The sequence below is a fragment of the Ischnura elegans genome, chromosome 4 (genome assembly GCF_921293095.1).
Source record: "Ischnura elegans chromosome 4, ioIscEleg1.1, whole genome shotgun sequence".
Lineage (NCBI taxonomy): Eukaryota > Metazoa > Arthropoda > Insecta > Odonata > Coenagrionidae > Ischnura > Ischnura elegans.
Genome location: NC_060249.1, coordinates 9,476,731 through 9,502,433, shown reverse-complemented (window position 1 = coordinate 9,502,433; position 25,703 = coordinate 9,476,731). Strand labels below are relative to the sequence as shown.

At 37.6% G+C, this 25,703-nt stretch overlaps 1 protein-coding gene across 2 annotated transcripts in view; it reads right to left on the bottom strand.

The window, feature by feature from the left end:
* LOC124157050 overlaps positions 1-25,703 on the bottom strand; it is a 76,606-nt gene that overhangs the window by 25,859 nt on the left and 25,044 nt on the right. For both annotated transcript variants that reach the window (XM_046531525.1, XM_046531526.1), the window contains 6 exons: positions 24,594-24,838; positions 22,350-22,484; positions 18,099-18,248; positions 16,470-16,695; positions 1,927-2,270; positions 1,524-1,639 (listed from right to left, as the gene is read on the bottom strand). In XM_046531525.1, the coding sequence (XP_046387481.1) occupies positions 1,524-1,639; positions 1,927-2,270; positions 16,470-16,695; positions 18,099-18,248; positions 22,350-22,484; positions 24,594-24,838 (1,216 nt within the window). The remainder of the gene's footprint in view (positions 1-1,523; positions 1,640-1,926; positions 2,271-16,469; positions 16,696-18,098; positions 18,249-22,349; positions 22,485-24,593; positions 24,839-25,703) is intronic.

The following is a 25,703-nucleotide window of genomic DNA, read 5'->3' as shown; positions in this document are numbered from 1 at the left end:
TTATCAGAAATTGAAATAACTGCTCTTTTGATTATAGGTACATCAAACAGTCTCAAAAAAGTTCTCATTCTCATTGGATGAAAGTAGCATAAATGTACACTAAGTAATCACACTTGCCAAACATATCGATTGGGGTAAACCCTTCTCTGGATTCCCATCAGGTTAAATTCTCCATATTAGCCAGTGTTTCAAGCTCCGATTCGGGGCTCATCCTCAGGGCTACTGAATGTAGTTTTATTTGTTTATGGTTACTAAGTCTCATTGTTACACTGAATTTAGTTACTTAAACTATAAAAAAATAACTAAAAAGTATGATACCATTTCCTTAACAGCAGCTATTGTATTTTATAAAATTATCTATCTCCTTATATGACGTTTTGTAAAATCATGTTCTTTAACTGGATTAACAAGGAAATTTGGTCAATTGCATTACAATTGGCTAGCTCAGTACACTGGATGGAGTTAGTTCCGGATTATTCACCGCAAAAGCATCATTCATATTTCAAGTTGATATGCATTAAAGATATAAGTTACAGCTAAAAAGTAAAGGAGGTCTGCAGCCAGTGCATAGCACCTGGTAGACTACAACTTTTGCTGGTCAGTGCTCAATGTATGAAAAAAGAAATATTGGCTTTTCATTTTTTTCTATTTTTTCTCCCATTCTATACTCAAGATATCAGATTCCAAGTCAGAGCATAGCTTAGGGCATGTTGGGGAAAACTCATTCCCAATCAAATTCCCCAGAGACAGCTACAAAGAGGATATAATGCAGTGGATAACGGTCAGTTTTGTTCTATATTTCTCAGTTACACTGGTTCTTCAGCTTAGAACCGGAAATGAGACTGAAGCAAAAAAAGAAAAGGTACCAAAGCAATTCCTGTAAAACCCTATTTGAAAAGTTTCTTGAGCAAAATTGATGTTACATATTTCTTATTGAGTGATGTTATTCACCCAATCGCTTGCAAGATACCTTCATGTGTCATTTTGAATAGCTTAGATGACACCCCAACAAAACCATTGAAAGTAACTGAAAATGGAGAAATGAAATTGGAACGTATGGTAAAGAGCCAGAGCCAAGAACTGACACCAACTCATCCTCACCATGTGTACAAAAATATCTACATCAACGAGTGACTTTTTTGACTTAAAAAGCATTCATTACCCTTACTAATTTGAAAATAGAAGTCAAAGTTGGCAAAAGGCATGCCCTTCAAGGACCACATCCATACTTCCAAAATTCCTCACAAAATTAAAATTATTGGCTAAAAAAGACTAATTTTTCCTTCAATTCTTACATGTTCCATTACTGAAAAATATATACCCAACCTAACATGCACCACCATATTTTACTAACTTTTACTCTGAAAATAAATGCTTTCTTAAGGTATTTTTCAGGCCAACAATGTTTCCATGAAGATATTTGGGTGTAAATTATTGTAAGAATGAGACACCAAACAGTAAAGCAAATACATACATAATATATATTCTAATGGAACTAGCATTGATCAGCAACAAAATCTTACCGATTGCACTTGTACCCTGTGTCTGTTTTAGGATGATATGAGATACTGAAGGAAGAACGCTCCCCTGGTTGCAGATTTAGGCTGTCTGGAACAACAGTCATCTCATCATTACTATCCTGCAGATAAATCATGAGAGTCATGATTAAAAACACAAAACAAAATTTAAATGAGATAATGATCATTATTATGATTTCTCTCAATCTTTGCAATGGGTGACTGACTTCATATACATAAACTAAAATATCAGGAACTTCTTTTCCTATTCCATAGGCATGTTAAATTTAATTCATAATGTTCAACACAACACAGCATATATTTTTTTATTCTACCAGTACTGAGAAACCTCCTCATATCTGTGATTTGTTATGCATGACATACAGCGCGAAAAATTCATCACACTTACCTCGATGTTGTCATCATTGGGTAGAGTTATGCAAACTGTTATATCCAATGGAACAACTCCTTGATTCGAGATTGGAACAAGTTGACTCACAGGGGGATAAATGCTGGCAGAGCTCTGATGATGCATTGACGTGGCACATCTACCATCAGTGCTCTGTGGTACAATGTTTTTCTCCTTGGAATTGAGGATTAATAGATCACCTTCAATTCCAACTTCCAACTTGGTCATCCCCACACAGCCAAACAGACCAACTTCCTTCAGAACTGTTAACTCTGATGAACTATTTATGGGAACATCCAATTCAACTTTCAATTTGGCAGAGAGCTGTTGCATTTCATTATTCGCTAAAAAATAAAATTAAATGAAAAATAATAATATTTATGAAGTTACATCATAATTTTGCATGCTGTTTTAATTTTATCTCATAGCTGAAAATTTTTGGAAAACAGACATTGGCTATTTAAAATTAAAGTTAATGGGTATTTTACACAAATAATAAAAAATTCAACACCACACCAGAAAGTCAATTGGAGGAAAAGTTCTGCATATATTCTGCATTCTGTGCTAGCATTAAAAATATAGACGGATGTTTCCGGCTCCTTCTGGAGGAATTTTAACATATTGGCCAATTAAAAGGTACAAGCAATTTTCCAAAAATACATTTAAGTTGTGGAAAATTGACACAAACATACGATTTACCGCTATACATGTTTCAATTTCATCAGATTAACACTAGAACTACCGATGGAGTCATTTTGACTCCTCGCGATTTTTATTTCTCTGCCCTGACTAAAATTTTCCAAATTCCGGCCTGAAATTTCGTGACTTTTATTCATTTTTGACATGAAATAAAACTTTGCGATCAAAATAGTTCTAGAAAGTAAAATAGTACTTATTTTTTAAAATTTACCTTCGACTACCAAAGGGAGTCATTTTGACTCCCTATTGTATTTTGCTCGTCTTTTCGCCAAATAGTAATATTTGTTCAAGAGTTTATTTCTTCTTATGTTAATAATTAATTTAAATCAACCGATGGCTTAAATATATGTTGTGATTGTTTTTGTTTGAATATGGCTGGTAATCTCCCAACTATCGTATTACTGTATTCATTTGTTTTTGTTCTTCACCGGAAGTTGGTTCTTTTAATAAATTGCAGTTTCGCCATGTTATTCAACACGTGTGGTCGTGTTCATTTACCACTCCTCCTGAATCTAAAACCATCGTCCCCCCAGTAACTATTTACAACAGGTTATGGGCCCAGCGCACTTTCCACTGCGCTGCTGAATTCAGATTTCTTTATTTTTGTGGTAAACCGTGTGGTAGCAAAGATGCAAGAATCTCAGGTCACTTCGCAGGCGTATGGTTTCGAAAAACTCGTTGGGCGGGAAAACTATTATGACTGGTCGTTCGCGATGACGAACTATTTACGTCGTAATGGATTGTGGAGTTGTGTCCAGGGAAGTGATAATGGCGAAGGTAAAGAACGTAGGGACGAGAAAGCTTTAGCAGACATTTGCCTTATGGTGCAGCCTGTGGTATATCCCCATGTAAGGCCAGCTAAAACGGCAAAGGATGCCTGGAATGCTTTATCCAAGGCATATGAGGATAAAGGCAAGTGGCGGTATGTATCCCTGCTTCGTTCTATGTGCCAAATGAGGCTCGAAAAGTTTGAAACCATGGACACTTATATCAGCGAGGTGATAATGTTGGCACACAAGCTCGAGGGTATCGGTGAGCCGATGGCGGAAAACTTTGTTGCAGCAATGTTGCTTCAGGGGCTGCCAAATTCGTATGACAATCTTGTCATGGCCATCACGAGTGGGGAGAATGTCTTAAATTTGGATCGTGTGAAGACGATTTTGCTAGACGAAAGCTACCGGAAGAGCGTGAGTGCCGGTCAAAATGCGAGTGTTCCCGAAACCACTGCCCTGTATTCCAAGGGCAAGAAGTACAACTCTTCGACCATGGCTGGGAGTTCATCAGTTGTGAAGGCGTGGAAGTGCTGGAACTGTGGTGAAAAGGGGCATCTTAAAACACAATGCCCGCAGTCGCAGAAGAAGAGGGATCCGAACGAGAACAGAGCCGAGGTTAAGGGAGAGAAGAAAGGAGAAAATAGGAAACCGCTGAGAAGTCTTCTGTGTGCCCTGTCGGCTGCATCGTGTGACTCAGATTGGTTTGTAGATTCCGGAGCATCCGTGCATATGTCACCCCATGAAGACCGTATGCATGATTATTGTCGTGACGTTGACAGTCATATTGAGATTACTGTCGGAAATAACGGTAAGCTTAAAAGCAGAGGTGTTGGATCTGTGAACCTAAATGTAAGTGATCACATTTGTGAACTTAAACATGTTGTGCATGTTCCTGGATTGAAAGAAAATTTGATTTCTGTAAGTCAAGTTGCCGACAAAGGGATCACTGTTGTTTATGATAAAAAGGGTTGTAAAATGTATGATGATGACTTTGTCTGTAATGGTACAGAACTAGCTACTGCAAGTAGAACGAGTAATGGGTTATACCGTTTGGATGTTAAATCAAAGCAGGCATTTGTGTGCAATATTAATGATTATGAATTGTGGCATCAAAGAATGGGTCATTTGGGTATGCAAAATATGATATTGTTGCGGGATAAATTAAGTGATTGCATTGATTTCAAGTATGAACCTGCTGATGATTGTAATGCTTGTGTTCTTGGAAAACAGCACAGAAATCCTTTTCCTAAGGAAGGAGGTACTAGGGCAGATGAGGTACTAGGTCTTGTTCACTCTGATCTGTGTGATTTTGGTTCTAATGTAAAGTCATGGAGTGGGTCAAGGTACATTCTTACTTTGATAGATGATTTCTCTCGCAGAACGACTGTTTATTTCTTAAAGAGCAAGTCTGAAACCAAGCAGAGAGTGATTGATTTTGTAAATATGGCTGAAAATGTAACTGGTAAAAGGTTGAAAATTTTCAGGTCTGATAATGGAACTGAGTTCTTGAGTGATGAGTTACAGAATTTCTTTAAAAGCAGAGGAATCACACATCAGAGAACTGTAAGGTATACTCCACAGCAAAATGGTGTAGCAGAGAGACTGAATCGCACCATTCTGGAGAAAGTGCGATGCATGCTCTTTCACGCAGGAAGTCCTAAGGCGATGTGGGCAGAAGCAGCTAACACTGCTGTGTACTTATTAAACAGAAGCCCCCACAGGAGTGTCCCTGACAATGTCCCTGAGGTCCTGTGGTCAGGTAAGAAAGTCAGCTATGATCAGCTCAGGGTGTTTGGTTCTGATGCATATGCTCTAATCCCTGAGGAAATAAGGGGGGATAAACTAAATCCTAGGAGCAAGAAAATGGTCTTTGTGGGTTACTCTTCAGCTTCCAAGGGGTATCGTTTGCTTAATCCTGAAAACCCGAGAGAAATTCTTGTTGCTCGTGATGTTAAATTCATTGAAAATAGTTTCACTGCAATTAAGGCTATTGGTAAAGGGAAGAAGGGTTCTTTCAGTATGCCTGTGCCTGTAAACTTAGATGATGATTTGCCATTTACTTCAGTGTGTAATGTCAGTGATGATGTTCATTGTCGGAGTGAAACAAATGCCAATGTCAATCACATTCATGGAGCAGAGAATGATATTGAAAATCTGTCTTTTGCGGATGCAAATGAGGTGCAAATAAATCCTGGAAATAATGTCGATGAAGGTGAAAGGAGGTATCCTATGAGGGAAAGGCAAAGGAAGGAATTTCCTGGTTTTGAGTTATATTTAGCATGTGATGAAAAGGTAGAACCTACATCAGTTACCGAGGCATTAAATGGTACTGATAAAATTCATTGGAAAGAAGCTATGGAAAGAGAGATCAGTTCTTTTCAGGAAAACGATGTGTGGGATCTTGTAGACAGACCTAAGGGTGGAAATATAGTGCAATGCAAATGGGTTTTTAAATTGAAGCGGAATGGGGAGGGAGAAGTGGACAAGTATAAGGCTCGCCTGGTAGCTAAGGGTTTCTCTCAGCGTTATGGTATTGATTATCTTGACACTTTTGCTCCTGTGGTGAGACATGATACCTTACGATTGTGTTTTTCAATTGCTGTTGCTCATGGTTTGCATGTACATCACTTGGATGTTTCCACAGCCTTTTTGAATGGTTCACTAAGTGAAGACATTTTCATGTACCAACCGGAAGGTTTTGTTTCAGATGCAAGTAAAGTGTATAAGTTAAAGAAGGCCATTTATGGCCTGAAACAGGCTTCGCGTTCCTGGTATGAGAGAATGGATGAAGTCGTATTAAGTGTTGGTTTTAAGAAATCTCAACATGAGCCTTGTGTTTATTTTTGGAGAGATGGTGCATCCATGGTTATAATATGTGTTTATGTTGATGACTTTTTTGTATTCTTTAATGATGAAGTTCAAGCTGAGAAACTGAAACAAAAGCTCCACTCTTGTTTTAAGGTAAAAGACTTAGGATCAGTCGTGGATTGCCTGGGAATGAGGGTAGAAATGGGTAATGGTAAAGTAAAGTTGAACCAAAAACAGGTAATTTTGAACTTGCTGAGTAAGGTGGGGATGGCAGAATGTAAATCTGTGTCAACCCCTATGGTTCCTGGCACTCGACTGACCAAGGGTGAATCGATAACGTGTGATAGTGTACCTTACCAACAAGTGATTGGAAGTTTACTGTATTTATCAGTGTGTACCAGGCCTGATATATCCTATGCTACCAATTACCTCAGCCAGTTCAACAACTGCTATGGAAATGAACACTGGCAGTGTGTGAAAAGAGTGTTAAGGTATTTAAAAGGAACAATTGATGCAGGAATAGAATTCCGAAGGACTGAGAATAATCCGGATATTTGTGGTTTTGTTGATGCGTCATTTGCTAATGACGTCAACAGAAAATCAGTGACTGGGTATGTTTTTGTGTCTGCTGGTGGACCAATCTGCTGGGAGAGTAAAAAACAAAGTGTAACTGCCTTGTCTTCAACCGAGGCAGAGTATATTGCCATTGACTCTGCAGGTAGGAAGGCCACTTACTTGAAGGGGTTACTCTCTGAATTATGTGGTAGGAAGGGGCCAATTCTTTTATGGAATGATAACCAGAGTGCACTAAAATTAGCCTCTGACAATGGATTGCATGCTCGCACTCAGCATATAGAAGTGAAGTTTCATCACATCAGGGAACTTGTTAAGCATAAGAAGGTTGTCCTCAATTACATGGAATCTGAAAAAATGATTGCCGATGTGTTTACTAAGGCACTTAATGTGACTGCACACCGCAAGTGCATTATTCCTCTGGGTATGGTTAATTGTAAAAATGCAATGTAAAGTTGGTAGATTAAGGGAGAGTGTTGTGATTGTTTTTGTTTGAATATGGCTGGTAATCTCCCAACTATCGTATTACTGTATTCATTTGTTTTTGTTCTTCACCGGAAGTTGGTTCTTTTAATAAATTGCAGTTTCGCCATGTTATTCAACACGTGTGGTCGTGTTCATTTACCACTCCTCCTGAATCTAAAACCATCGTCCCCCCAGTAACTATTTACAACAATATATAATTATTTCGCTTTCAGGCCAATATTTGCGAGAATTTGAAGGCATTTCTAATTTTATGGGTCCGTGTTTGGAACTACAAACCATATGAATGTCCTGATATAATTTTATCCTGCGATAAAGCGGTGAATATGCTATTCATATTGAGCATTTTCAAATTCATGTGTTTAGAAGCCGTCGTGTCTTGCCCTCATCCCTTACCCCTCCCTTCTCCCCGCCTATCAGGCTCGCTACAGCTCAATACTGTTACACAGTATTGCACTGCAGCGCTTTTATTTCACCCTTGATCTTGTGGAAGTTCATTTTCAAACCTGAAAAATTACCTTTGTATCCTTCCATTGATACAAGGATGAACCAGGAAAATAAATCAGTAGAATGAAATAAAGTTATTGTCCTAGCATTGTCGGCTCTGACAGCGCTGGCTGTCGTGCGCCGCACAGGAAAATCGTGCGCTGTCCTTCGCATTAGTAAATCCAGTGAACTCTGGAATGGACTTCAGAACTCTAGTGAAGTAAGGCTTTCATTTTTCCTGACCAGCAGTATGACCAGAAGAAGTAGGCTAATGCGTGAAGTCCTTTCTATGTTGCATTCTATACCGGAAGGTAAATCGGAATGCGAAAAGGAACATCATTTCGTCTCTGACGAAGTCAAAGATTTTATTCCTCACAACGTTTCTAGCTAGTCTGAAGATTCAGACATAATACGTGCAAAAGATATGCAGTAATTTACATTTACTTTCCCTTTCATAAGGAGTTACAAAACAAAGATATTATCTACAATTATTTTTCGATTCGTGTATACTGACTCACATAAAGTGATGTAAAATTGTGGAAGCACGCAAACAAAATTATGAAGATTTTACTCTTTTCGGTGGGGAGCTAGATGCATGTATAGCCATATTTTATACCATTGAATATGAGGTACAAATGATCTCTCTATTGCAAGTATTTGGTCAAACGACTGGGGAATACCATTATCTAAAATGAACGACTGGGAACCGGTTTGTAAAAATTTTGCATTATCTAAGATTTGATGAGAAATCTAATCAATTCCAGCGGCTCAAAACTGTCATTTATGCCATCTTTTCAAGAGTGTAGGATAGATTCACAGATAATTACATTCCTTGTTAAAAACCTGGTCCATACATCACGGTTGTTGAACGAATTCTCCCCAGTAAAATCAGGTGTATTTTACTCAGTACATTCCATCTAAGCCGGACAAATACGGCCATGAATATTGGCTAGCTGTTAACAATGATAGCAAATATTTTGCAAATGCCTTCCCTAATGATGGAAAAGATTATTCACTTCATGCAGATTGCCGTTTAGTAGTACTGAAACTAATGCAAACGTTTCTGAAAAAGGCTGAAATGTTACTGTAGATAATTACATTACCTCAGTCAAACTCGCCGAACAGCAAAAAAGCTAGGGTTCTAGCATTATGGGAAAGGTAAATAATTCGAAGAGAAGTCCCAAAAGAAATGAAATCACATTATTACCACAAGAACATATACTCAGCGATGGCCTATCTACTCGTTGGAAAATACTTCCGACTTAGCAGGTATTCATGGGCAGTGTACAAGGAGACTACCTAAAACATTTCGCGCAAGACGCTTTTGAAAAAGCTCGATACAGAGTCGGCTGATACTCAAATTAGATCTCGACAAAAGCGTGGCGTGTGCAATGCTGCATATTCTTCTGATGGGATTCTGCAAAAAAATATTTCCAGGCAATACCAAAGTGCAGAAAGAATCGCTTAGTTTGGAATTGTACGACCTGCCAAAAGTATTTCTGTGGGAAACTGTGGACAATGAACGACAAGTCTTGAACTGTAAAGCACCTTAGCCAAATGCGTGGCTTATCAAATGCAGTTTTTTTGCTGTATTTACAGTAAACTCTTGATTTTACGAAGTCAGTGGGACCGGAAAATTGGCACTTCGTAAAATCGAGTTTCGTAAATTCAAACCTTTTTCATAAGTCATGAAAAAAATGTTCGCTTTTGTTTCTTCCGCCGTTTTTTGTCTTTAGTGGTCTTATTTAAACGTTTTCGGTGGTTATTCTCGGTATAATTCATAGAAAAGGCTTTTTGCTATCGATTTATGATGTGAAAAATCGTTAAATAATTATACCACCATAAAATTCCCATTTCTTGTTCATACTTCAACATCAACGATCGCTTAAGAAATTCCCGACCAGTTTAGAAAACGTAATCAAATAATGAATTGCAATGTTTATTATAAGAATTAACAGTAATAAATTTGTGGTTAGGAGCCAATAGCTACTATTAAGTATGCAAAAGATAGATATTTGTTTCTGACACCCACGGAATTTTAGCGGCAGCCGGCCTAACCGCCATTTATGTCGCCCTCTATCGCTCAGTGACGAGAAAAAAAGAAAAACAAGGGTCTTAGCCCGTTTCCAAAATAACCTTCGTAAGTTAATATTTCGAGTTACTTCGTATTTTCAGCAGAATGTGCTCTAATTTCACTGAGATTCAATTACGATCATAAATAACGTAGGATGTGATTATCTTCTGGCGAATATTTGAAGTAAATTCTGTTTGAGTTCTCCGTCCGACTAATGTGTTCCATCATCTTCGCAGACGTTGCCATAAAAGACTTAATTCTTCATCAGGACTGTATTCTTCATACCGGGTGTGAGGTGACCTGTTCATATAGTATGTTTCTCTCCTTTTATGCCGACAGGAGCAAGGTTCCTACCGGAAAACGACAGGGGAAACATCTTACAGTATCGGAGAAATATAGATAGAAACGTTATTATCCACATTGATTGTTTTCCTACAAGAGACGTTTTATCATTTCTCAACGTGGTTAAGTATCGGTTCGCTAGCGTGAATTCCCAAAAAATTACACGCAAAAACCTGTACCGTCACCTCATTTAGTTTTCGTGTTCCTTTCTCCGCTGTATTGAAAGTTAGGCAAAGGATCATTGACATAGAGAAAAGATTTTCTTAGTTTTAGCACTAAAAAATAGTCGCGCCATAAAAGTAAATAAATATAGTGTGGAAAGAGCAAAGAAATTAATTTCAATTTAAAAGTCAGCTGAGAAGAAGGGAGACAATTATAAGCGCGGCACCATTTTCCCGATAGTGGAAGATACTTCTTCCGCCTCTCTCCGGTTAATAACTTTCCCCCGTAGCAGGTAAAGATGAACCATGCCCTTCTCCACAATCGGGGAACGTTCCCAGTGGGTGGGGTGAATAAGAGTGGGATGGGGATTGCCTGAGGGAAGAAGTGTGGTCAGCCGTAGCCTACGTTAGGCTACGGGTCAGCACAAGGACTGGTGAAGGGGGCAGGACAAAGAAGGGTGGGGAAATGGCCTTCAGCTCTGCCTCAGTCTACTTTTGGGGGCCGTATGTTTTTGCGACGCACACAAGCTCAGTCTCCTTAGGGAGGGAGTGAATGGGAAATGCTGGGGAAGGAGGGGTTTGGGATGCGTAAGGGGGTGTCAGCAAGATCAGCCAAAGGCGGCAGGAGGGAAGGGACGGCTTTGGAAAGACAGAACCCCAGCATGGGAGAACGGGGAAGCGCGTGAGAAGAAAGTTCATGGTTAGACTTGGAAGTGCGTCTTCATTACGAGAAGCCTGAAATATAAATTGGCGGTAAATAGAGCCCAGTACTTAAGATATTTAAGTTGTTCATTCACAAAGGCCAATATATACACGGAAAGATATTATGGCGCGGATTGCATGTATCAACGTCCATTTCGGGATGTTATTAATTTCTGTTCCCATTTATAAAAGTAGCAAATAGATTTGAAAGAATGATAATCATGAATAAAAATATCTAAATCGATATCCAAACGCACATGAGCAAAATAGATGAATGTATACATACCGATCCATCGCAAGTAATACCGCTCAAGCTTCTTCCGGTATAGGACTTTAAAATCCTGGATAATGCCTTGGTCCAAGGGCTGGGACTTGCTAGTCGAGTTCGGGGGTAAAAAGAGGACTCGAACATTAGCCAATTTTAGATCTTCCACGTATTTATGAACGGTGGCATTATCCATTATTAAAACAATTTTGCTGTTCTCTCCAGCAATTTTTCTCTGTAGACGTATAACCGTTTGCTGGAAAATTTCTCGGGTCATCCAGCTGTTTTTATTTGCATGGTAAAAAACGGGGAGGGCTTCCAATTTTACATGTTTTAAGCACCGTGGCCTTTCAAATTTCCCAATGACAACGGGCTTATTTTGTCCGTGCCCGTTTGGTTGACGCACAGCCCCACAGTAACACGCACTTTACTCTTTTTCCCCCCATGGCACCTTTGCCCTTTGAAACCCAGGGTTGCGTCAGGTAATGCATTAAAAAATAGCCCAGTTTCAGGGGCCAGCGAGGGTGAGCTCGTCGAGGAAAGGGTCCCGGATTAGGGACCCTTCGAAGTGCTTCGGCGAAAAGTAGTCAAGTAGTCTTCGAAGTACGTTCACAGCAGTGCAAAGGGTTAATTAGGGGTGTACGAAATACTCCGCGCGACCTTCCTGACATGTTAAACTATGAATTATTGTCGATGCTATGTTTACGAACAGGCACGTAAATAGGGGCATAATGTCAGCCGCGATATTTTAACTTAACTCCTACTCCCCCTAAATTCCCACAGTGAGGTTTTTGGCGACCCATTTCTCTCCAAAGTTGCAGTATCATTTACGATTTCGCACTTTTGATGGACCACAGTTGGAAGCGCTGATTTGTTAGCTACTTACGCCGGCGTAACTAGTTTTGTTGACAAATTTTTCGCCGTAGTTCGTATAAACGAATGCCATTTGCTCCTAGGGACCGAGCCGAGGTTCGTAAATTCAAAAAATTTCGTATAATCGAAACTTCGTATAATCGAATAGCGCCATGTATTTAGCATAGGCTTTTCACCGGGACCGCAATATCACTTCGTATAATCGAAAACTTCGTAAAATCCTGCTTCGTAAAATCAAGAGTTTACTGTAATTATCTTCCCAACTTCCATATAGCCTAGGTAATATTTTTGATCATTCAAACATGATGATAAAATGTGTTGAAATGTCTATGTTTGCTGTTTTATCCAATTACTCTGTGAAAATCCTATTAAAACAACATAACATGTAGGAAAAAAGAATTTCAAAGCAATACAGTCGAAACTCGCATTTAAAAAAAAAATGATTTTTTTGTTTAAATAACGTCTGAAATAATGCTATAATAAACAATAATGATAAACTAAAGCAATGTATAAATAAAAACATAAATAAACTGGAAAAATAAACAATTATAAGGTAGGAGTCAAAATGACTCCATTTGGTAGTTCTAGGAGGGGTGTCAAGTCCGGTATTCCTAGTGTTAAGCCTGAAATAACACTTTGCCTCATTAGCTTTGATGGTGGTACTTCTATCCTAGAGAAAGAACCCTAAAACTTATACATAATCTAATTATAACAAATAGTTAAAATTCTCCTAAGCGAACCTCCCTATGATGATTATTTCTCAATGTAAACCTTCATATTACAATTCAATCACAGAGAACAGTCAAAATTATCTCAAGCAATACTCTGCATGATGATTATTAAGTTCAAGTCTCATGGCATGCAGGAATTGGGAGATCCACTCAGACCCTAAATCACAATTTCATGAAAATAATTTGGTAGGTGGAAGGGAAAGAGAAGTTACTATGAAAAATATCTCTGCCATTCAGCCATTTTCATTTTGAAAAAGAAAATGCAAAGGTTGTTGCCCACTTGACGTGAGTTGATGATGTCATCAGAGTTCTGATCTAGTTTTATTATCAGGGATAATATTTTATTGAGGGAAGAAATCAATCACAAGAGATAAATAACAATGGACCACATGAGGACCACGAAGAACGCAAAGGAGTAGCTGAAAAACTGAGGCACACTATCGGTGCTCCTCATGTCATCAACTTCGGAACTTCAACTTAAAACTTAGTTCCTCTTGAAATATCCAAATAACTTGTTTCAACAGTCATTTTTTTAAATTAAAATTATTCTACTGTACCATTGCCATTTGGCAGGTTACATAATTTGATTTAAATGTGCGTTTTCGAGGGAAGGAGAGCTTCATTTATTTGTCTAGTACTTTGTTTGACCGTGTGTGTGTGTAGTTAAGGGTGAATGGACTTGTGCGTAACGCATTTCTTTCACTCTTTCCCATTATTATCACTGGCCAGTTTGATGTTCAAAGCAGAGAAAGAAATTGAACTACAGTAAAACCCCTTATTTACACTTTTCTAGGGACCCAAGAAAAAAAGTGTAAATTGCGGGAAAATGCAAATAGCGGGAAATAGAGAATTTTCACTTTTATTCATATACTGGCTTTGGAAATGTTAATTTTTTAATTGTTCACTAAGCATTATTCCATAACATTGTTTCCCTAAGAAGCACAGTGTTTTTGCTGGCAGCAAAAATTGAAAAATAATCCTGTTTTGTCTGCATTGAAAACATCTTTTGGGCTGTAACCATTCCAGAACTCTAATATATTCAGATTCTTTCCACTGAGTTGCTGTCTCTTTGTTAACATCTTTGCTTTCACCATTCACCATCTTATATACAAGACTGTACCTATTTTTGAATCTATCCAACCAACCATTATAGATGCCGTGGAATCTTCGATTCCCAATCTTCTGGGGAAATACTTTTTCTCAAGGGCCTTTGAGCCTGTTTACACGATACATTAGCACGTACGATTGTAGGCAGGGGCAGATCCAGGATTTTTTTCTGGGAAGGGCACAGAGGGCCTGACAGGCAAAAGATCTTGTTTAATTGAGATTAAAAGCAAGATATAACGATGACTTTAAACAATTCTCTTCATTTTTATATCAAAGTTATTCTTATTGAATTAAATGATAGCCTCCTTTAGTAATACACAAAGCAAAGCAAACGTAATGATGACCATCAGGCGGATCCAGGATTTCTTTCTGGGGGGCACAAGCAATGCCATATCCAGGATTTTGTTCTAGAGGGGGGGGGGTACAATGATACCACGTCATACAAAAGGAACGTAATGATAACCGGACGGTATTAAAAATCTTGCATATTTTTTAAGTGTCTGGGGGGACACGTGCCACACCCCCCCATAGAGCCTCCTATGATAACCGTATGCAAATTTTGTCTATTTTTTTAAGCATCTGGGGGTGGGGGGGCACGTCCCCTGCCCCTAAATCCGACTACGAATGCATGAACCAAATTTGAACAGGTTCTATTTTCTGTTCATGCATACGCACAAGTTGGGTGAATACACGGTGCATTTTCGTGTTCATAATTTAGACATTAACTTGTACGGGTTAATGTACTATGTAAACAGGCCTTTAGATGACACCATTTGCAGGGACATTTGATGATCTTGCACCTAAAAACTATTCTTTTCGAATTCGTTCTATTTCTTCTTACCTGGAATTCTTCACATTTATTCTCTTTTTTGATAAATGGCCGCATATTTTGGCCGCATTTTGCATTATGGCCGCATGGTTTGCATATTTTACAATGGCATCGCGATTTTTCACCACGGTATTGAATGTTGAGACTGGGAATCCGATCGGATTGCCAGTCCCAACATTCGAGTTGCTTCGCCAGCGTTTGAATCGATGCGGGTTCCGGTGTGTGAATCGACTAGCTCTAAAATTTTCATTTTCTCGTCAATTAAAAATGTCCGTTTTTCACCTCGAATTCTCATTTTCAAGCCGGATAAATGCTATTTCCTGTACGAATTGAGGATAACTTGGCAACACACGAGTGTCTGAACTACTCCTCGGCGATCAAGTGCGTAGTACAAACTGTCTTGCGACTTCATAATTTTTTAAATTTACAATAGTTTGCGATACACTGCTACTTGAATGGGATAATTCAAGTTTAAATAAGTTTTTTAAGTATTTAATTAACCCATAATTGTTACGCAACTGTTGAATGAAGTCAGCGCAAATGATCCCAGTTGTCGGTCAAGTTTTATAGTTACGGCATTTATCACGTTTCATCACGTCTGGTTTCGTTTCAAACTCTCGTATCAAATTATCGACTACATGATTACTGTCAACATGCCTTCAGGAGTTCTTGCATTATAATTATTACATAGCTCGATTGCTCAAAACACCTACTTTCATATCATGAATCTTTTCGCCGCTGACCGAAAACGAGATGACGTAGTTCAACCTTTCGACGTTAGTGGCGTTCTGTCCCGCCACATTCAAATTCTTCCCGAAAAATAGTTCTCATTACGTCTCTCTCTCTTGGATTTTTAAATAAAAATGCGCGAAAGGAAGCCAAAAGACAGTTTTTATGGGCTGATATGCACGATTAATTGTTTTAACGCAAATATTTTTTTTTAGTCGGCACGTCGTGGTGCACATGGCGGGAAAACGAAATAAACACGGCGTAAATACAGGGTTCTATTTACATTGGAGAGATAGGAAATATGACGGGACCCAGAAAAAAACTTGCAATTTGCGGGAAAACGTAAATTCCGATAACGCAAATACGGGGTTCTACTGTATTTCATGTGTATTATGTGTGTTTTGCCCTGTTTTTTGCATTAAATTTTTTGTCGAATTCAAAATCTATGTTATAAGCTCTCGTTCTTTTGTGTACGCCAATCCAATCATCGCAGCGAGCCTCCCCACATAATAACCTCCCCTTACCCTCTCCCCCCCCCCCTCCTTCCCAAACAACAAGACCTTAGCTCAAAACCCCACTCCAAAACCCCCAACCCCAGCCAAACCAACCACACCCACAACCCAGACCGACGTCACACTATGTAATCCACTGCAAGAACATCAAAGACATTTCCAGTTTGGTCAATAAGAAAAACCATCGCAAGCAAATACGTGTCCAACAAATTTGGTGTTAAGTGTTTCCACTACAACTTGCTAGACCAACCCAAATCCATTCATGGATGAATCATTAGGAACATGCATAGAATGACTACTCACCAAAAACATGAAGATCAACACAAACTTAATTTACAGGTGAAATCTTACTCCTTAATAGCCACCACTAATTATTAACAATGCATACCAACTCACCTGTATGAGATTTTGCACTTATTCCCGGGGCATGAAAATACAAAGCAAAGGTCACCATGGAATTTGGGCCACTTCCACTAAGATCGCATGACAGGAGATCTTTCCTCTCAAGGTTGATGCCATTTTGGTGCAGTTCCTCAGCACCCATTTCGCAATGAATACCATCATTGTTTCTAGACAACCTAGAGGCACTGCAAATCCTAAAAGGTTGATAGGCTTCTGGCATCTGCAATTTCATGATATGAAGTTTCCATCAAAGCTATGAAATAATTCCTCAGTCAAATAAATTAAATCATGATAGTAATGAGGATAAGAGAGGAAAGTTTAACTCACGTAATATGAGCCTGAAAATTTACAATAGGTACTGTAAAAGGATCCCATGTGGAAAAATTTTCTGGTCCAGTACTGGATTTATACTGGGCCAGTAATAATGCAGTACTGGACCAGTATTAATCCAGTACTGGACCAGAACCGGCCGGTACTGGGCCAGTACCTGCCGGTTCTGTTCCAGTACTGGCCAGTACTGGGCCAGCATGGGTGATTATAACTTTCTACATCTTCAGGTATATTTAGAATTTTTATCTGTTGAAATACCTATTTATCAGAGGTGGAGGTGGAATTAAGAACCACTATCCCTCCTAGAAAAAGCTAGCAAAAAATGTTTTCCTGGATATCACACAATTACTTATACATACCACTAATTAGTGGCATAAGTAATTGTATGATATCCTGGAAAACTTATAATGGAATACCACAAAGTAAGTCAAGAGTTAGTGAATTCTGCTAGCAAAAAAAACTGAATTAAATGAATAAATTATGTTTGAGGCCTGTCCTGACTCTCAGTACATCCAAAGCTTATTAGATAAAATTAAATTATATCCAAAGAGCATGAAGTGCCATTCAGTCAACATATGACCACGGTATTTTCACATGTAGGTACCTTTCACACCTTTTCAATGGTGTCAAAAACGAGGAGCACGTCATTCACTAGGACCCACGCTCAAGCATTTCCATTTTCAGTAGTTTCCATAGCAATGACAAATGACTGCAATGCAATCATCAAGCTTCAGCTGAGGAATTACTTTGTTTCTTTAATCTTTCCCTCTGATTGCAACACCCAGAGGTGGGCCATTTTGCTAATGTGCAAGATGCACGAGCTGAGGTTGGTGGCCAATGTAAAGGTGACCAATTGTAAATTTCAAGTTCAACGTTTCTTGGGAAACAGTAAAATGATGCTGATGATAATAATATAAATACTACCATTTATCCATTTAACAATGCATGTTATCTTGTGCCAATTAAAAAAAATAGTTTTCCTAAATTCATTGCCCAAAAAACAAGGTCCGCGGTCTGCACGAGGGCACATGGTAAACAGCTTTACAGTGCACTAAATATGTATTAATTTATGATAAAGACATTAACACCAGTTAAGTCAAACATCACATCATCACTAAGAAAGAAGCAGATGGCCATCAATTTATTTGACAAATTTAAGGAGACATTTCACTGAAAATATTAAAAAATACGTATGCACTAAATGATAAAAACACAATTCCTGGATATCAAAGTCTCTAGTATTTTATAAGCAATACATACATATTTGAAAGCCATTTTTAAAAACTTGCTCACCTCATCAATGACTATGCGTATAGGTATATCATTTTTCCCAGCATTGAGCAAATGTAATGATATTTTGTCGGAGCATTTCTCAGGAAGCATTCCAAAATTTAAAGTTTCTCCATCTTTCAGTTCATTCATACCATCACTAATTAAAACCACCTGCAAAGAAAAATATCATGGTTGAGGGACAGGTAAAATGCATATAAAAAAACAAGAAAAAAGTAAAAATTAGTTAGTATAGTTAGTAATTAAGAAATTAAATGCAATTTCTTAATTACTAACTATGCTAAATGTTAATTTGAAAAATACTCGAGGAGATATGGCACAAGCAAAATGAATTTTGAATGAATGAAATGAAATTAAATGGTGTCATAGATGGTTGGTTCAAAGCATCTGAAGGCACTTCTAAAGGACCATTGTTATCTCTAATCACATAACTACGCTGTGAATATTGCACAACAAAGTTCCGACTGCCTCATAGCAGCCAAATGGTCAGCAAATTGGAAACTAATTTTTTTAAGTTTAACTCACTCTTGATTTTTCCTTCAGCCACCTAGCCATTATGGTGGATTGATAACATTTATTTTTCCGTAACCTGAAACAATGCAGCCAGAGATATAGAGCTGAGGATGATAGAGAGATCTAGAATTGTCTCAAATGAGGTTGAGTTTGCTTCTGCAGCTGCTGCCCGTCTCCCCAGCTCAAACAGCCCACTGTATCCAATCCATCAGCAATAGAACTAATAAAAACTGTGTCAATAGCTCAACTTATTCCTGTACCACAATCCTCCTAATTCAAGATGATCTGAGCATATTACAACACATCTGAATTCACAAACAACACTTAAGGCACCCCAACCCATCCACTTCAATCATAAACCATGTAAACATCCAAGATGGCTTCACTGAGGTGAGAAGTAAGGAAAAAAAATCATAACGATATGTTTTTTCGATATTATGAAGATGCATATTGGCACATGCCCCCAAACCAAATCACATTCCATTCGTCCCGCAGAAAGAATCTTATGCGTTTATGAATAGGTTTACGTCATTCATTACATCGTGACATCAAAGTAAGAGCAATAAAATCTGTGGCTCAGTGAAGATATGATTACTCCTTTCTGACTTGTTTCCCTTCAATGTCGTCACATACAATCCTTTGAAATTTGATAGATATATACCTTCACTCACAAAAATATAAAGTAGAAAGATGAAATATTTTCTTTTAAGTTGAATGAATTTCTCTGAGGGTTCTAAGCAGTGAAGAGAATATGCTATCAATGATGTGAAGTTCTTTTAGTAAAAAAAGTGGGTAACATATCCTCTTCAGTTCAAAATTATACTTGGGAAAGGGGCTTGAAAATGTTCATTATGGTATCTATTGACATTCTACAGTCTTCCTCAAGTTGTAAACTTGAAAGTAAACAAATTTCAATATCATTACATATTTAGCAAAAAAGCAGTAAGGCTTACTAAGTATTTCTCCAACTAAAATAAAATTATAAGGCCCATATCGTCAGTCGCTCCTTCAGATCTCGTCTTCACTTAGGATTCCTTCGGCGGCCTCCTTCGCGAAGGACGCGATTACGTTCGAGAGACGATCCTCAGTGAAGCTCTTCTTTATCTTCCGACTTAAGCTGGTCTTTTGGATCATTTTCGTTGCTCATGGAATGTCCGGTTCTGAGATCCGTTCATCCAGTCAAACAAAGACAAAGCATAACTCACCTAGCGTCACATGGGTCACAAAATATGCCGAAATGGAGCGAATGGGTAACGCGGAAAGAGTTTTTCTGTTTAATTTGGTAATCAAACATAGGGATATTCAAGAAAATAAGAAAACGGACGCAGTGACAGTTTACATTGGAATCAGAAATTAAATTCACAGAAAATTCATAGATAATTCATACTTCAAATATGCAACAGACCGAAGCGTGGGAAAAAAGCAACAAGTTTCCTCAGTTAGATGATTAGTAAATATCAACTATAGTCTTTAGTAGTCGAAACTTACACCTAAACAATCCAGCATTAACGTAAGCCAACATGATGATTAAATAATTCCTGGGGTGTAGGTAATATAATGCAAAAAGTTGTTTGCCAACGTGTTGTTTTATTTTAAAGCCATCATTCCCTTTCCGAATAAAATTCCACTGGATTTTGGCAATTCCTCAAGTATTGCCGAGATAAGTTATCATACGCGGAAAAAAGGTTTAGTTAGAACTATCGAATTCTGATGAAATTTATCAAACTTTTCGGTCGTCATATGGCTCATTGAAAAATTTAGTAACAATTACCAAACCAGTTTGATATAATTTATTGATACCGAAATGGCCACAGCAGTTCGATAAAAACTATCAAAATCAAAAGATAATAAAACCGACGTAGCGTGCACAGTGCGCGTGAAAGATTTTCAATCCAGAAAACACTATTCTGATTTAAAATCATAAAATTAATAGTTTAACGTAAGTTTATGCTAAAGAAATACAAAAAAAGCTAAAAAAAATTCACCTGCAAGCAGCATCGAACGTGGGCCCTCCGCGTGGTAGCGACGGGCGCTAACGACTGGGCTAAATCGGTTCCAATAACAATGCCATACACAAAGGCAATAATATTTTATTAATGTAAATAAACAACCTTTGCATTGAAATGTGAATAAGATGTGACTAAACTATCCCTTTCTAAGCTTAAGAGGAATACTTGATGCACACAATTGCATTATGTAGTTACTCCATATCCATTTCTAGTGCAGATGCGCAAGAAAACTTTATTTGTAGGCTTTTTACATCGATGTAGAGATGATTTTAACGTGCTGGGTGATGGATTGAGTCTAGTATGACGACTTTTATCACATGTGATTCAACATGATCGCGAATGATTATGCCTCAGGAATACCTCTAATTAAGGTTTTTATGTGTCGAAATACACAAACATCTCCTTACAGCTTTAATATCCATGATAATACGCTGTTCAATCATTGCCTTTGATGCACCGGCTTACGGATAACATTGCAATGTAAAGCAGAAATAAACAGAAAAATGAACGTAAACAAAATTAAAACGTTATCGCCATCACAAATAATAAAAACAAAATCATTTCTACCAACCTATCTTTTATGTAAGGCCTGTTTAAAAATCTTTAAAGTGATGAAATGGTTGTGAAGTGGATGTGAAGGTTGGGTCAGACCAACCTACGCTGACGAGGAGTCCTTCACCAGCAAAGTGCGCTGAAGAAGACCTTCGGACGTCTCTCGAACTGAAATCTATCCTTTGGGAACCGAGGAAGATGAAGGATGGCTAAAGAAGCAACTGACGATACGGGCCTAAGGCTCCTAAAATTGGGGGGAGGGATTGAGGAGAAGAGGGCATCTACAAATGAGGAAACATTATATTTATTACACCTTACACTATCTACTTCAAATGGTTTTATTGGTGTGATCATTAAAGCTCATGAAACCAAGTCCATATGCTCTACCAATGTCGTTAATCACGTTGTATTTTTAATTAATAAATTTATGATACACATGTCTCAATCGGCAATAGGGCTAAAGTTATATTCTCAATAGTCTCCTAACCATGTTATTTTTCAAAAAATTAGTAAGATCATCTGAATTTAATACATAGTTAAGAAGTATGTACATACTATGAAGGAGCATAAAACAGAATTAGAGTAGTGAAAGTAATTTTTGTTCAAACGTTAAATATTGCATTGAAACTTGAGCTAAACTTGAAGCTCAGAAGTTTTAGCCCAACTTGACTTGAGTTGAAAATTTTGTTAGAACATCTTACAAACTTGTCCCTATTATATTTACTCTTTGTTTAGTGATTGCCCAACAGAGGTGAGATAGCCTAAATGAAAATACATTCTATGTTCTGCAGTAATTGCTGAGGGTACTGACAGACAGGCAGTATTAATCTGTAGAGGTAGCAATCTGTAAGAGTCTTTATTCTGAACAGCAAACTGCCAAGGGCGCCACTGGTTTTCTTTTCAAAGATGTTCATTCCAAATCATTCTCTTCATGAAGTCAAATTCATGTAGTTAGAGGTTTTATTTACAGGTTAAAGGATAATATGTACTGGGCAATGCCTGACAATTAAGAAAATCTAATTTACATGGGACAAATGATATTGAAGGACATCCCATGTTGACTGATATTCCATTTTATTTGAAGCAGTGTCCCAGACAGCTTCAAATCAAATTTAAAACATTCCTTGCCCATCTCTAAGTGCTAATAATTTAATAACAGAATCATGACACAAAAAAATACCTTTGGAGTGCTACTGTTAAGAGTGAGTCTGGTATGATACGTCTGATTTGGAGCATTGGCTTCAGCCATGAAGTTTGTTACATTAACCTCCAATTCAACTGAATGCCTCCCAGCACGCATTGGAGCAATGATAACCTGGAAAGAAAAATGTATAAGGTTTGATATATATTCTCAATTTCACAAATATGTACATATTATGATTCCTAGGTAAAGCTCAAGTAATTAAAATTATGAATATTGAGACTGAGTTTGACATTGCTCTGGTTTGCAGAGGATGTTAAAGGAAACCTCTCTAATCTCGGTTTTTTTTAATGTCTAAAACATTAATTGTGGTGAGATGTAATTTGACAGATTAACCCTGAGAGGCAAAATGGGCACATCTGATAGGGGAGTATAGGGAGCAGGCATCTGTACATATTAGGTGGCTAATAAATAGAAGAGGGTTTTATATGCAGAAATACAAAAAATTGTGTAGCCGGTTGCTCGCTTGTAAAAGTGAGGCACATTATGCCATCATAAATATCAGTGGTGCAACAAGGGGGGGGGGGGTTTGAGGGATAAAACACCCCCAGAGCTAAGAGAAATTTTTAAGTTTAATCCATTTTACTTAATTGGATTGATATTACTAATGGAATAATGTAAGGATTAATAAAATATCCCTCAGAAAGCCGTAAAACTCACCATTTTGAACCATTTATCTTAAAATTCCGCAATTTATTAATCCCGCACCTACCGCTTATCCTTGTGGGCATTCCGTACCCCCACACACCCCCGAATTAGTTGCACCTAAACCCCCCCCCCCCAGCCTCAATTCCTAGCTGTGCCCCTGATAAGTATTGCAGTTACCGGGGTAGTTAACTTAGACCAGAAATTACTATGAAGGGGAAAACTTCAACGCACAGAAGGAAAAGATAAGTTGCCAAAAAAGAGAAATTAGTTTCAACTGAAAAAAAAAATTCCATCCACTTTAAATGAGTTGGTGACATGATTAGTGATCAAAGTCATGACATTGCTCCTTCCTCGAAGAGAATCACTCATTGAGGGAATGAATCACACACAAAAGAGCAGAAAATAACAAACCAAGTGAGGCTGATGCCAAAAGCAAAGGATCTGAGGAGTGGAGTGACCCCACTCAGGAAGTTTTTATGACATTAAGTCATCTCTGAAAGGGTTACAGCACTTGATATTTTTGCTGCAAATAGGTATTTGTCATATTACAGCTCAGAAGAACAAAACAATTTCAGACTGGTAGGATACGAGCAATGATCCAGTAAATCTTGCATTTAGAGGCAATAAAGCTAGTCATACCTTTCAAGTACATAGTTGTCAAAACAATCACTTGTAGCACCATTTTCAAATAAATATAATGCCTATTCACTTTGACATGAAAAATATCATTCACCAAATCATAAGACCCCTAAATTAAATAAAAATTGCACCCTCTCACCATATTCAAAAATATTTTTAAAAATTGGCTGTAAAAATTATAGACTGATAAATTTCCTAAAACACAATATGCTACACAGTTAAAATTACTGTACATATACCTACCATAAATCTATCCAAGATACTTTTACGTGATGCAATAGGAAGTTTGTGGGTGATGTAATCGCTCATAAACTTAGTCCACAAGAAAACGACAATAGTTGCAAATGCCATCAGGGTGAAACTTTACTCTAAGTATGCATTGGAGAAGGACTTACCATACCTATCAGAATATATGAGACTGAACTTAACTATGTAGTAGCATCATCATACAGATTGAAGTTTTTTTTCTGACTGATGGGACAAGTCATTCCAATACCCCAAGGTAGGTAAAGTTACCACAGTTAACAGAGATAATTAAACAATCTTTAAGCTAATCAGATGATTATCCATAACAAGTAAGAATAAAATCATAATACAAACACACTAAGCAAACAAACACACAAGCTTTTTTATACCTATAAAAAATCAACAAAAACTTCATCACAGAAACAGTTTCAATACATTTTGTATCACCATCAGGTGACTACAGCTCAATGCATCTTCTTTAAATACCCTATTGCAAACATGGGAAGAGGCAGAGAGGAGAGGGTAATGTATGGAAAGAATGTTTTGAGGGAGAATGGAGGACAAGGGTGGAGGATATGAAACATGTTTAAACCGGTTGCATGATAAAACTTTCTTTTGGACAAGTGCCCAAAATATTTAGACTTTCAAATGATAAAACATAAAAACACACTCTATACATACTCTTCTTACCTCAAACTCTGCATGACTTCCAGGGGCCAGAAGAGTCCTAATTGGTAGTTGCTGAAATATGATCTCTTTGTCACTTGATTTTTTTAAAGGATGGGCCTGGTATATCAACCAATTGTTGGTGAGATTCACAATAGGAACAAATGTAGAGAAACCTAGACCAACACAAAGGTTTTGTGGCAACTCATTTTCTCCAGCTATCAAAATTTCTTCTGGAATTTCAACCCAAGGTTTACTACCATTGCATTCTGAAAAAAGGTTTATGAAAAATTTTACTACACGTGTGTATGATGATGATAAACACAACTTTAAGTTGTGTTCTAACACGTACAACATCAGAGAAGGAGATCATTGAATGGGGTTGAACAATACATACACATAATGTTAATGAGATAAATAATCAGAACACAAAGACTGATTAAAACAATATGGTTAATCACTGGCACAGTGGAATAGAAATACTAACTTACAGCCACAGTCAAATATGTAAAACCAAATGGCTAACAGTTTCACAAAATGTGGCTTTCCTCCTTACCACAACTGTAATTTTCCTATCATTTTTCACATCAATTTTCCTATCATTCACAGGCCCGAAAGCACTATTTTTCTAGTTGAACAAAATATGAAAAAATTTATTTGACACTAACGCAGAATAGAAAAATACCAGCAGTAAGAACTGAATGATGTAAATTTGACATGATGACAAAAATGATGACAAAAAATTTGATGAGAAAAAGGCGGGAAAATGTGCCAACATTAGTATCATTTAGAGAGGAAAAATTTGTAAGCTTTGTATTGGCATAGTTACTTTTATCTTCATTAGTAAGTCCAAGACTGAAAAGAACATACGTAAGTTCTTCAACACAATTTGGAGAATTTTGTTCATGTGCCGTACTAATAGAAGAATATGTACATATATACAGAGAACCCCATTTTTATGTTCCCAGATTCAATCAGCTCCAGCTTCTGCTACTTTTATTTTTATCCCATGTCCCATCAAAAGTGAAAGCTATTGCCTTTCCCAAAATTTTACACTCCCCACTTTTTCGAATTATTTTAGGAGCTGTCGCAAATTTAAGGGTTCACCTGAGAATCAAAATGAGGGTTCACCAC